The sequence below is a fragment of the Calidris pugnax genome, unplaced genomic scaffold (genome assembly GCF_001431845.1).
Source record: "Calidris pugnax isolate Ruff unplaced genomic scaffold, ASM143184v1 scaffold310, whole genome shotgun sequence".
Lineage (NCBI taxonomy): Eukaryota > Metazoa > Chordata > Aves > Charadriiformes > Scolopacidae > Calidris > Calidris pugnax.
The window spans coordinates 240,456-251,281 of record NW_015091031.1 but is presented as its reverse complement, the minus strand read 5'-3'; the positions used below and the strand labels follow the sequence as shown (position 1 = coordinate 251,281).

Here is a 10,826-nt window from a genome sequence, read left to right as displayed (position 1 = left end):
TTTTCCGGACACCCAGTGAGCGCTGAAGATAAAAGGAGTTTTATTGGGGATTATTTTCCCTCCTTCTCCGCCGTTATCAAATATTCTCCTTCTCCTCCCGGCGGTGTTTGGCGGGGGAATTCTTGGGAAAGGATAAATTTGGCACCCTGGGGGGGGGGACGGGCGGGGGGGACACAACCCGGTGTGCCACAGCTGGAAGCTAAATATTTCAGGGTGTGTATTTACAGGACTAGAATCCTGGGCTATAAATGGCTTTAACGTTAAATCTGGACATGGGTATTAACCTCCTCCGCTCTGGTACCGCTTGAATTAGAGAAGAAATGGGAAGTTTTACTGGGTTGGTGGGATTTTTGTCCTTTTCCTCTTGCCTTTAGACCTCGATGACTTGGGGGACCAGCCCTGCGACACCTTTGAGATACCAGGCAGGTCGTGGTCATAAATTTCCTGCTCATTAAAGGTCTGTCACCTCGTCACCGGTGTAAGACACGTCCCTTGGGCTTGCTGTCCCCCTCCCCACTTGGGCTTTTTTCCATCCAGGCTTTATCTTGTTTAGTTTTAAAGTGTTAAGTGAAATCTGTGCCCTTCAGGAGTGGGTCAAATCGAAATTGCAGCTGCATCGAAACAACGTTTTTCTTAGTCAAGGAGTTAAAAAAAAAAATAAAAAATAAAAGTTCCAGGAAAGGGTGTTTTCAAGAGGAGGGGAGGAGGGTTGGGATCGAGCAGCAGCTGCGACCGTCCGTGCTGGAATGTCTGCCCAGCTGCCAGGCAAGAGCTCGGCCCCTAACTCGGCTTTTTTTGCCTTAAATATGATCAGCCACCCCCCCGTCCCCCCCAGGGATGCTGATCCTCCTGCCTATAGAGCTCAGGGATATTGGTCATGGAATCACGGAATGGTTTGGGTGGGAAGGGACATTTAAAGGCCACCAAGTCTACCCCCCTGCCCTGGGCAGGGACACCTCCCACCAGACCAGGTTGCTCCAAGCCCCCTCCAACCTTGGCCTTGAACCCCTCCAGGGATGGGGCAGCCACAGCTTCTCTGGGCAACCTCTCACCACCCTCAGGGGGAAGAATTTCCTCCCCAGATCTCACCTCAATCTCCCCTTTTTCACCTTAAAACCCTTCCCCCTCCTCCTATGGCTCCCCTTCCTATTCAAGAGTCCCTCCCCATCCTTTCCCTCAGCGTAAAACATTTCCTCCTTATCTCAATCCTCCATCCAGATGGATCTTGTCCCTTCCTATTAGTCCTGAAGAAGGTTTTGGGGTTGTTTGTGGGTTTTTTTCCCCCTCTTTAAAAAACAACTTCTAGTGCAGCAGATCTTGCAAGGTGAAAAAATTACCCAGGGCCAGGGTTATTGCACCCCCCAGGATCAAACCATCACAAACAAGGGACGTCCCAACTTTAGCTTTGGAGCCCGTAGAAAGCATCAAAGTGTAGCAAATCGGGCAAAAATAGGTAAGAAAAAAACAAATATCGAGCTGAGGTGCAGGAAGGACCTGGCTCTGCGTTGGCTCTGCCCACACGAGTCTGTGCCAGGGCAGCAAGCCCTTTTTTGGGGGGGAAAAAAAAGAAAAAAAAAAAGGTAATAACGTACTTGCCAATATTTTTATAGACTTTGTTGGCCAGGAGCTCGGCTTTGCAGTATTTGATATAGAGGTTGTTTTCACCATCTTGGGATGGAAATGGAGGCTCTTGAGATTTGCAGGATTCCTTTTTGCAGAAATATTTGGCGGGGGGGGTTACATTTCTGCCTTCGATTCCGATCAGTCCTGGTTTTTCTTGAATTTGCTACAGGTTGGTGCTTGTTTATAGGCTTTTGGCAAACGGCTTGAAGTTCAAAGCGTTCCCCTCGCTGTTTCACACTTGCAATATTGCAAAGAGATTATTGCTATTAATAACACATTAATCATCTTCCGTCTGAAGATTGGGATTGGAAAAGGAAAATAAGATTTATATTTACGGTTTGAATTTTTAAGAAGGATTGGAGTCAGCGTTGGCAAGTCCCAGCGCTCGGGTAATCTTCAGTCTGATTTTTGAGAAACTTCAGCACTGAAAATGTTGGGTTTGTGAATACAACACTGACACTGAAGTTGTACCAATGTCTAGACCTGATTTGGGGAGACACATATGGCGTGTTCTTCCAGTGCCAGCACAGATGAAGCCACCGTCCAAAACGATCCAGCTTCAAGGTGGAAACCATCTGCTCCCTTGGGTTGAGGAGATGCAGCTTCACCCAGAACCCACCTCGGTCCCACCTCAGAGGTTGGGCGAGAGCCACCATGGGAAACCAACCAGCCTTGTCCCAAAACTGCCCCCCAAAACCCCAGTGCTGGAGCATCTCCAGGTGGCTAAGGCATAAGACAAGTCAACGTAAGGTCTCTTGACAGTTGGTCTGGCTGGAAAGACGTGGTTTGGATGCACTGGTTTGGATCTGGTATGGCTGGAAGCCCATGTGGTCTTAGATATTTAAAAAAAAAAACCACCAAAAAAAAAAGGATGCTTGTCCAAAAACAAAAAAAAACCACCAAAAATGGATCATAAAGTCCTTCTACTGGGCTGGTGGATCTTTTGGTTGTTCAGTGGGGGTCTGTGGTGAATCATGGAATGGTTTAAGTCCTTCTACTGGGCTGGTGGATCTTTTGGGTGGATCAGTGGGGGTCTATGGTGAATCATGGAATGGTTTAGGTTGAAGGAAACCTTAAAGATCATCTAGTGCAACCTCCCTGCCATGGGCAGGGACATCTCTGCTCCTTCTCCCCACTCCAACTCCCTGGTCCTCAGCAAGGAGACAATTTGTGTCCTTCTGTCCTCAGCCATCCTCTTTCCTTTAAAGCAAAACTTCTTGGAGGCTGATATCTTTGAGACCTTGACCTCTCCGACTTGGTTGAAACAAGCCGAGAAGCGAAAAAGAAAAAAAAGAGAAGTTATTTAATCGGGGTAGGGAGAGATCCAGGATCACAAAAGCCTCCGGCTAAAATGCTTGAGCTACTTTTGAGAAGCTCGAGGTCAACCCCGGCGAATTTTGCTGCTTTCATGCAGACACTTGATTCATCTCTGCCCCGTTCGCGTTATCTGCCTTCTGGCAGCTTTCGAGCCTCTTTAATTTTTTTTTATTTTTTTTTTTTTAATGTGTATGTCTATATATTTATTTAATATTTTTTTTGGAGTTTAAAGGAGATGTGTGAAGTTGGGATTGGGAGCATCGCCGTGCTCCAGAAAGCGGCCGAACTTGCTCCGATAAGAAGGGAAAGAAATCGGATCCGTCCTATCCTCTTTCCGAAGCCTCCTTTGAAGCTGCTGGGGGTTGGGTTTTTTCTTCATCTGGTGTCTTATCCCCGTGTCCTCTGGGCCGGGAGGGACATGATGGTGCCAAAGTCATCGCTGCAACGGCAAAGATTTCCCTGGAAAGGGGAAAAATACCTGGGAAGAGCAGGGTGATCCTTCCCCCCCCACCTCCAACCCACCCCATCCCCACCCCGGTACCTTCTTCTGGGGATTTCCTGACCTTGGAATGGCCTCTTTAGTAGCTACCCATGGGCTTGTCCTCCTTGAACTTGGCTAATTCTCCTTTGAACCTATTTATGGGTTTTGGCTGCGTCGCTGAATACATTCTGCGGCTTAATTACGTGCTATGAAAAGTCATTTCCTTTTCCTTGCCTTTTAAACCTAGAGCCCGATAACTCCAGGGCGACCAATAAAAGGCATCCTGGGAAAAAAAGAAAAAAAAAACCACCAAAAAACATGAGTAATCATTTCCTAGTCTTCTTCTCTGCGTTACTTTTTAGGTATAATGTGCAACTGGATTTTCAGCGATGTCTCTGCCCATCTCAAACGGTCTTTGGCTGAGTTTTATGTTTCTTTGGGACTTTTACACATCCTGGCTACCCCTTTCCTAGATCTAGCAGATAGACATTTTAATATATTTTTTATTTTAAAGGACTGCGATGGCACAAACACACAAGACACGACCACTTCTTGGCGGACTTGCCTGACGATGTGGTCTCTGTCCTGTTTGTTCCTTCCCAGTAATTCCCGACGTTTGGGATAAGGGAAGGTGGCACCTGAGAGCTCTTTGGGGTTCCTCTGGGGTCCTGGCTCACCCTCGGCACCGTCTCACCACGAAACCCATGACCAGATACCACCTCGTTATGGTTCGTTTCACCCGCGACACCTTCAAGCTTTGTTTTTTCTGATGTTTGACATAGTTTATTCATGTAGTTTATTCATTCAGTTTTATCCTCGAATGGGAAAGGCTTTAGTTTGGGAACGCCCCTTGTATTTGAATTCATTCTTCTTGCAACGGCCTTCTTTTTTGTTGCTTTTTTCTCTCCTCCTTTATCCACCAGCAATTCCCCACACCCGCTCACGTGCCGTTTCCTAGTGGATTCCTTTATTGAAGCTTTAATTTTCTTTTGCCGTCTCCATTTTAGTTTAGTTTCTATGGGAACAGAGACAAAGATGGAAATGGAAACTACCTGCTCTCTCGCCTTCCTACCGGGACACGTGTTTCGTGTGTGCAGCGCAGAGAGGCTGGAGTTCAGGAGGCTTCTTGGTCCAAGAGGTCTTCTGTGAGCAAGTGGTGGGGTTAGATCAGGCAGTGGGTGACAACACGGCAACCTGGAGAAGAGAAGGCTCCGGGGAGACCTTGGAGCCCCTTCCAGTCCCTAAAGGGGCTCCAGAAAGGCTGGGGAGGGACTCTTGATCAGGGAGGGGACTGGATGATCTTGAAGGTCCCTTCCAAACCCAAACCATTCTATGATACTATGAATATTTAAAAGCAGCATTCCAGGTTATCCAGGTATCTCTTTCTTCAGAGAAGAAAGGACCTGGCAGGAGCTGTAGTTCCCAGTCTCGAGCTGGCAGAGAGAGCTGGGAAGCTCAACCCTATGCAAAAATACTCCTCCGTGGTGTGGCTTCCAGAAATGCTGAAGAAGAGCCTGGCCAGCTGGGAGCAAGTGGCCCAGGGAGCTTTCTCAGAAAGCATCATTTCCAGAGACCCGCCTGCAGCGATGCCGCATCTAAATACGCGTCGCTCCGGTTTAACCGGGGCCAGGAATGACTGAGGGTGTGTAATTTAGATTGCTAATTACTCTTTGAGTTGCGAATCTTGTCTTCATATCTCTGGCAAATGAAAGGCAGCTGAGGATTTAGGGGGAGGTTTGGTGCAGACACCGTCGGTTCTGCTGTGCCGTGTTGTCCTTGCGTAGGTGCCTACCTCTTCCAGAGCAGCTGAGTGAGCTGGGGTGGCCCAAAAAGCATCTCAAACCCACTCAGAAGTGGTCTACAGAGGGCAAGCGACCCTCCTGCTGCTTGTATTCCAGCTGCAAAATTCATAGAATCATAGAATTTTAGAATTATGGAATCATAGAATGGTTTGGGTGGGAAGGGACCTCAAAGCCCCCCCAGTGCCACCCCCTGCCCTGGGCAAGGACACCTCCCACCAGCCCAGGTTGCTCCAAGCCCCCTCCAACCTGCCCTTGAACCCCTCCAGGGATGGGGCAGCCACAGTTTCTCGGGGCAACCTGGACCAGGCTCTCACCACCCTCACACCAAAGAAGTTCTTCCCCAGATATCATCTCCATCTCCCCTCTTTCAGTGTCAAACCCTTCCCCCTTGTCCTATGGCCTCCCAGGTTGGACGGGGCTTTGAGCAACCTGGTCTAGTTGAAGATGTCCCTGCCCATGGCAGGGGGTTGGACTAGGTGGACTTTAAGGTCTCTTCTAACCCAGACCATTCCATGGTTCTATGAAACTCAGCAATCCAGTGCCATCAAACTGAAAATCATTTTACCAAGTCCTCCTTGCTTGGTGGCATCTTCTCTTGGGCTCCCTGGCTCTTCCTCCCTTCTTTTGGTCCCTGCAGTGACTCATTCACTGGAGCACGTGAAGAAAAAAAGTCCAGGCTTGTGGGGATCGCTTTTTTATGCTCATTTTCCCAGTCCTTTTTCTGATTCAAGTCAAACCCCGCTGCCAGAGTATGAGATTTTTCTCTCTATTTTTTTTTTTTTTTTAATTTCTGAACAGAGTAGGTGGTTGTTGTGCAACTCGGAGAAGTTATTTATACATTTCTGTTCTCTGTCCCTCTCTTGCAGCGCGCTTTCCTCCTCCAGCGTGGCCGTGGGTGGAGAACTGCAGCTCCATTTCTTCCTTTAACAACCTTTTTTCTTTTTTTTCTTTTTTTTTTTTTGTTCACTTTATTACCAGAAACAGAAGCTGGAGGTACCAAGTTAGACTTACGAGCCTGGGGGCAAGAGTTTCATCTCCTCTTTCCCGTCTTTCCAAGACATTGATCATTCTGGCTTTGGACCCAAAAATACCTTCTCGGGCAGTAGTTTTTCAGCAGGGTGTGCAGACTGATGGAGACGTGGGGTTTCTGGAAGTTGGCACACGAAGCCAACTTGTCCCCGGCGTCCCACTGCTCGTGGAAAGTCTCTCCTTCATACAACCAGTCCCAAAAAAACCCTTTAGGCAGGATGAGGACTTGCTTCTTCGCTCTCGTTAACAACCCTCCATTGTGGTACCAATTGCTTGAACCTTCATCTGAAGATGAGGGGGGATGATTCTCGGTGAGGGTCAGCCCTTCTTGGTGTAAATCCTGGTGCTCTCCCAAAGGCGAGAAGTAATTTGGGGTAGTTTGGGTGGTTTGGACGTGGTGTTGAGGGACATGGTTTACTGGAGGACTTGGCAGTGAAGGGTTAACAGGCATGGTGCTGAGGGACGTGGTTTAGTGGTGGACTTGGCAGTGTTGGGTTAACAGGCATGGTGCTGAGGGACGTGGTTTAGTGGTGGACTTGGCAGTGTTGGGTTAATGGACGTGTGCTGAGGGTCATGGTTTACTGGAGGACTTGGCAGTGTTGGGTTAACGGTTGGACTTGATGATCTTAAGGTCCCTTCCAACCTAGATGATTCTATGGTGTCTGGGAGGCTGAAGATGACAACTCCAGTGAAAGAGCATGATACCCTGCAGAGCATGAACTTGTCGGAAAACATAGTAATCATGGAATCATAGAATGGTTTGGGTTGGAAGGGACTTTAAAGATCATCAAGTTCCAACTCCCTGCCATGGGCAAGGACATCTTCCACTAGACCAGGTTGCTCAGAGCCCCATCCAGCCTGACCTTGAACCCTTCGTGTCCCATTTTTCATCCATCCATGTGGAAAAAGTTGTGGGGGGGTGGAATGTCAGGCAAAATCAGGATCCTGATACTCCAGGAGATCCAAGCCTTGATCCATAACTCCATAAAAACCCCAAACCTTGCAGCTGTGGTTGCCCCATCCCTGGAGAGGTTCAAGGCCAGGTTGGAGGGGGCTTGGAGCAACCTGGTCTTGTTGAAGATGTCTCTGCCCAAGGCAGGAGATGGACTTGGTGGCCTTTAAATGTCCCTTCCCACCAAAATAGTTCCATGATTCTTCTCCGGTGAACTTATTAGCATGAAAAAGCAGCAAAGCTCCCGTTGTTGCACCACCCATGGTTGGTTGGTGGTGTTCCTCCAAAAGTATCATTAACACAAGCAGCTTCTTTGTCAGGAGAAGCTCAGGAGGCTGAGCAAACAGAGAAGCCCTTCTTTGGATGCTCCTTGTGATGAAGGGCTTTTCTCCCTGCCTTGCTCAGCAGTTTCCAGGCTGGTGACCCAGGGACCACGTGGGATATCGATCGGTGGGTGAGGAGCTTGGTCATGTGAGCTACTCAAAAAAAATCCATCATCGTGCCCTGAGCCAGAGCTGAGCAGACAGCTGAGCGGGAGCTGGTCCAGCTTGTGAAGAGGGATGGAGCCAGCATTAGGTGATGCTTTTGTGGTCTCCTTAAGCAGCTGGTATTTTTGTGCTGGTCACTGGATGGTGCCTGTGCGTGGAGAGATCACAGAATCACAGAATGGTGGGGGTTGGAAGGGACCTTTGAAGACCATTTATTCCAACCCCGTGCCATGGGCAGGGACATCTTCAACTAGACCAGCTTGAAGCCCCATCCAACCTGGTCTTGAACACCTCCAGGGATGATCTATAATGTATAATATAATCCATACTACGTTGCTTTGATTCTTAAATACCCTGGCTCCGAGCAGGACAATTTGGTTTATTACACATGTGTTATTTTGCAGGAATATTTTACTTAAAAAAATAATTGTTTAAATCACCAGAAAAACGTTCTTCCTTGGTGTTGAGCCTCAGATAACCTGGGCTGAGGAACGCCGGCACGGGACAGACCCAAAATTGCGGAGCATCGGCCATAAAACATTCTTAACTGCAGGTAGAGAATAGTTAGTGGAGTATCAAAGCGTTTGGGAGCTGGGGCTCGTTTCTGCACTAGTAATTTCGGTGCCAATGAGCATTTTTAGGAAAATACATCATTAACCTGAAAGGTTTAATGCTTCTCCGCTAACCGGCCTGACAGATGCAGGCAGCTTGAAAAAATCAGGGCAGGAGACCAAAGGAGCAGAGCTTCTTGCTGCAGCAGCTGGAGCTGGTAGAAAAAGCTTGGAGTGGGATGGAGTTCTCCCAGAAAAACATCCAGCTTTTCCCAGCAAGCAGGAGTTACCTGGAGAAGCAACGTGGTAATGGCTTAAAATTACCACGTTGTTAAATGGAGAAGCAACGTGCCAGGAGGGATGGCCAACATGTGGATCCTTAGCTAGCAAAGAGGTTCTGCTTCTCCAATGTTGGCCCCTCTTGGAAAGCCAAACCATGAAATCCAACGTGCGCTGGTCCTCACCCTTCCCCTTCCTCCTCCCCAGGGAGTCAAGCTGATGGATGAGCCCCAAAATCGGGCATGTTCCCCCCAAAAAATCCAAGACGACTATTCGGTAGCTTGAGTCCAGTTGTCCTGCATCCAGCGCATCACAGCAAAGGTTTTTGGGCAAATCTCTTCTGTGATGGTCACAAAATAATTTCAGTTCACGTTCCTCTCAGGGCACTAGGCTGAACCACACTTCCATATCTTCTACATGAGTCTAGAAGAGCAGATTCTATAGCTCATTGGGCACAGAATTGTTGAATTGTGGCCCCAAAATCGGGCATGTTCCCCCCAAAAAACCCAAGACAACTATGCGGTAGCTTGAGTCCAGTTGTCCTACATCCACCGCGTCACAGCAAAGGGTTTTGGGCAAATCTCTTCTGTGATGGTCACAAAATAATTTCAGTTCACGTTCCTCTCAGGGCACTAGGCTGAACCACACTTCCATATCTTCTACATGAGTCTAGAAGAGCAGATTCTATAGCTCATTGGGCACAGAATTGTTGAATTGTGGTTTGGGTTGGGAGGGACCTTCAAAGATCATCTAGTCCAACCCCCCTGCCGTGGCCAGGGACATCTTCCACTAGATCTTCCACTGTTCATTTAATTTTTAATTTTATTTTAATTTTAAGAGTGGGAATGAGATGGGAATGATCATCTTTGTGGGATTATGCACTCACGGGGGGGTTTTGGTTCTTGGACATGTTTGGATCTGGAGGAGCGCCATGTTGAAGCCATCACCCAGGGATGAGAGACCTGAGGAGCAGAGCACCCCAGGTGCTTTAGAGCTTCTACCCAGTGCTCTTCTATGGTAGACTTGGTCTCCAAAACCTTGCCAAAGAGGGGGAATTCGAATTGCTGTCGCTGTGTCAACCTGAAACCTCAGGTCTTGGTAAAGCTGATGCTGCTTGATCCTCCTGGACATAGTTTGCTTCTTCTTGGAGGCTTTAAGAGCTTGAAAAAAAAAACCCTCCAACCACACGGGAGGTCCTTGCTCTGAGTCGTTTCTTTCTGACCGAGACGCCGCTGAATCGATGAGGGCTTCTGACCCCATTACAGAAAGGTGCTTGCTCAGCTATTTTTCCCCTCGGAACTGCAGTTATCAATAAATTCCAAGTCGTTTTAAGTGTAAAATACTTTGAAATTTCAGCTTCCCCTAATCGGATTGGCTCCCGGCGTTAATTGCTGCGGTGGCAGGAGGGATAGGGAGGAGGCTTTATGGAGGGCTGGCTGGATGAGGCACGGGGGATATTGAACGCTGGGTCACTGAGCAGGCAACACCCAAGTTGCCCAAGAGCTTCTTGTGGCTCTTTGAGGCCACATTGACCTTTATGATACAAGCTTTGGCTCGTTGAAACCCAACTTAGATCTCAAGACGAGCGCTGTACCACGCCTTGGGGTTGTTGTGAATCATAGAACCATAGAATGGTTTGGGTTGGAAGGGACCTTCAAGACCATCCAGACCCATCCCGCAGCCATGGACAAGGACACCTCCCACCAGAGCAGGTTGCTCCAAGCCCCCTCCAACCTTGGCCTTGAACCCCTCCAGGGATGGGGCAGCCACAGCTTCTCTGGGCATCCTGGATCAGGGTCTCACCACCCTCAGAGTGAAAAATTTCTTCCCAATATCTCATCTCAACCTTCTCTCTTCCAGTTTGAAGCCATCACCCCTCGTCCTATCACCACATGCCCTTATATTTAGCTCTGCCAAGCTTGAGTTGGCCTCCAGCTCTGCTGCCGCGCTGCGTCCAGGCTGCTCCTTTGTCCAAGACCAGGCACAGCACAGGATTTACACTTCTCCGAGTGCTTTTCCTCTCTTTTCTGCAAGAAAAAGCTCAACCGTGGCTTTTTCCCCTCCGTGTCATAAAGAGGTGGAGAGATCTTCATCGTTGAGGCACCTTTCTTCAAAGCTGGGGACCTCTGGCACCTGAAAAGCCCACTCCTTTTTTTCAATCCAACAATTTAAATCAAATTTCAGGATGAGGAGGGGGGGGGCTTGGGGCTTGGGGCTGGCAGCCTCTCTCTTTTTTCCTTCTTGCGAGCGCTTGAGCAAATTGGGCATTTCTTAAAAAAGCAAAGAAAACAAACCCCCCCCCCC

The 10,826-nt window shown here is 48.5% G+C and overlaps 1 protein-coding gene across 1 annotated transcript in view; it reads left to right on the top strand.

The window, feature by feature from the left end:
- The first annotated feature begins 272 nt into the window (after positions 1–272).
- ARHGAP39 (Rho GTPase activating protein 39) overlaps positions 273–10,826 on the top strand; it is a 70,214-nt gene continuing 59,660 nt past the window's right edge. The window contains exons 1-2 of the mRNA XM_014956108.1: positions 273–297; positions 375–426. Coding sequence (XP_014811594.1) covers positions 273–297; positions 375–426 — 77 coding nt within the window. The remainder of the gene's footprint in view (positions 298–374; positions 427–10,826) is intronic.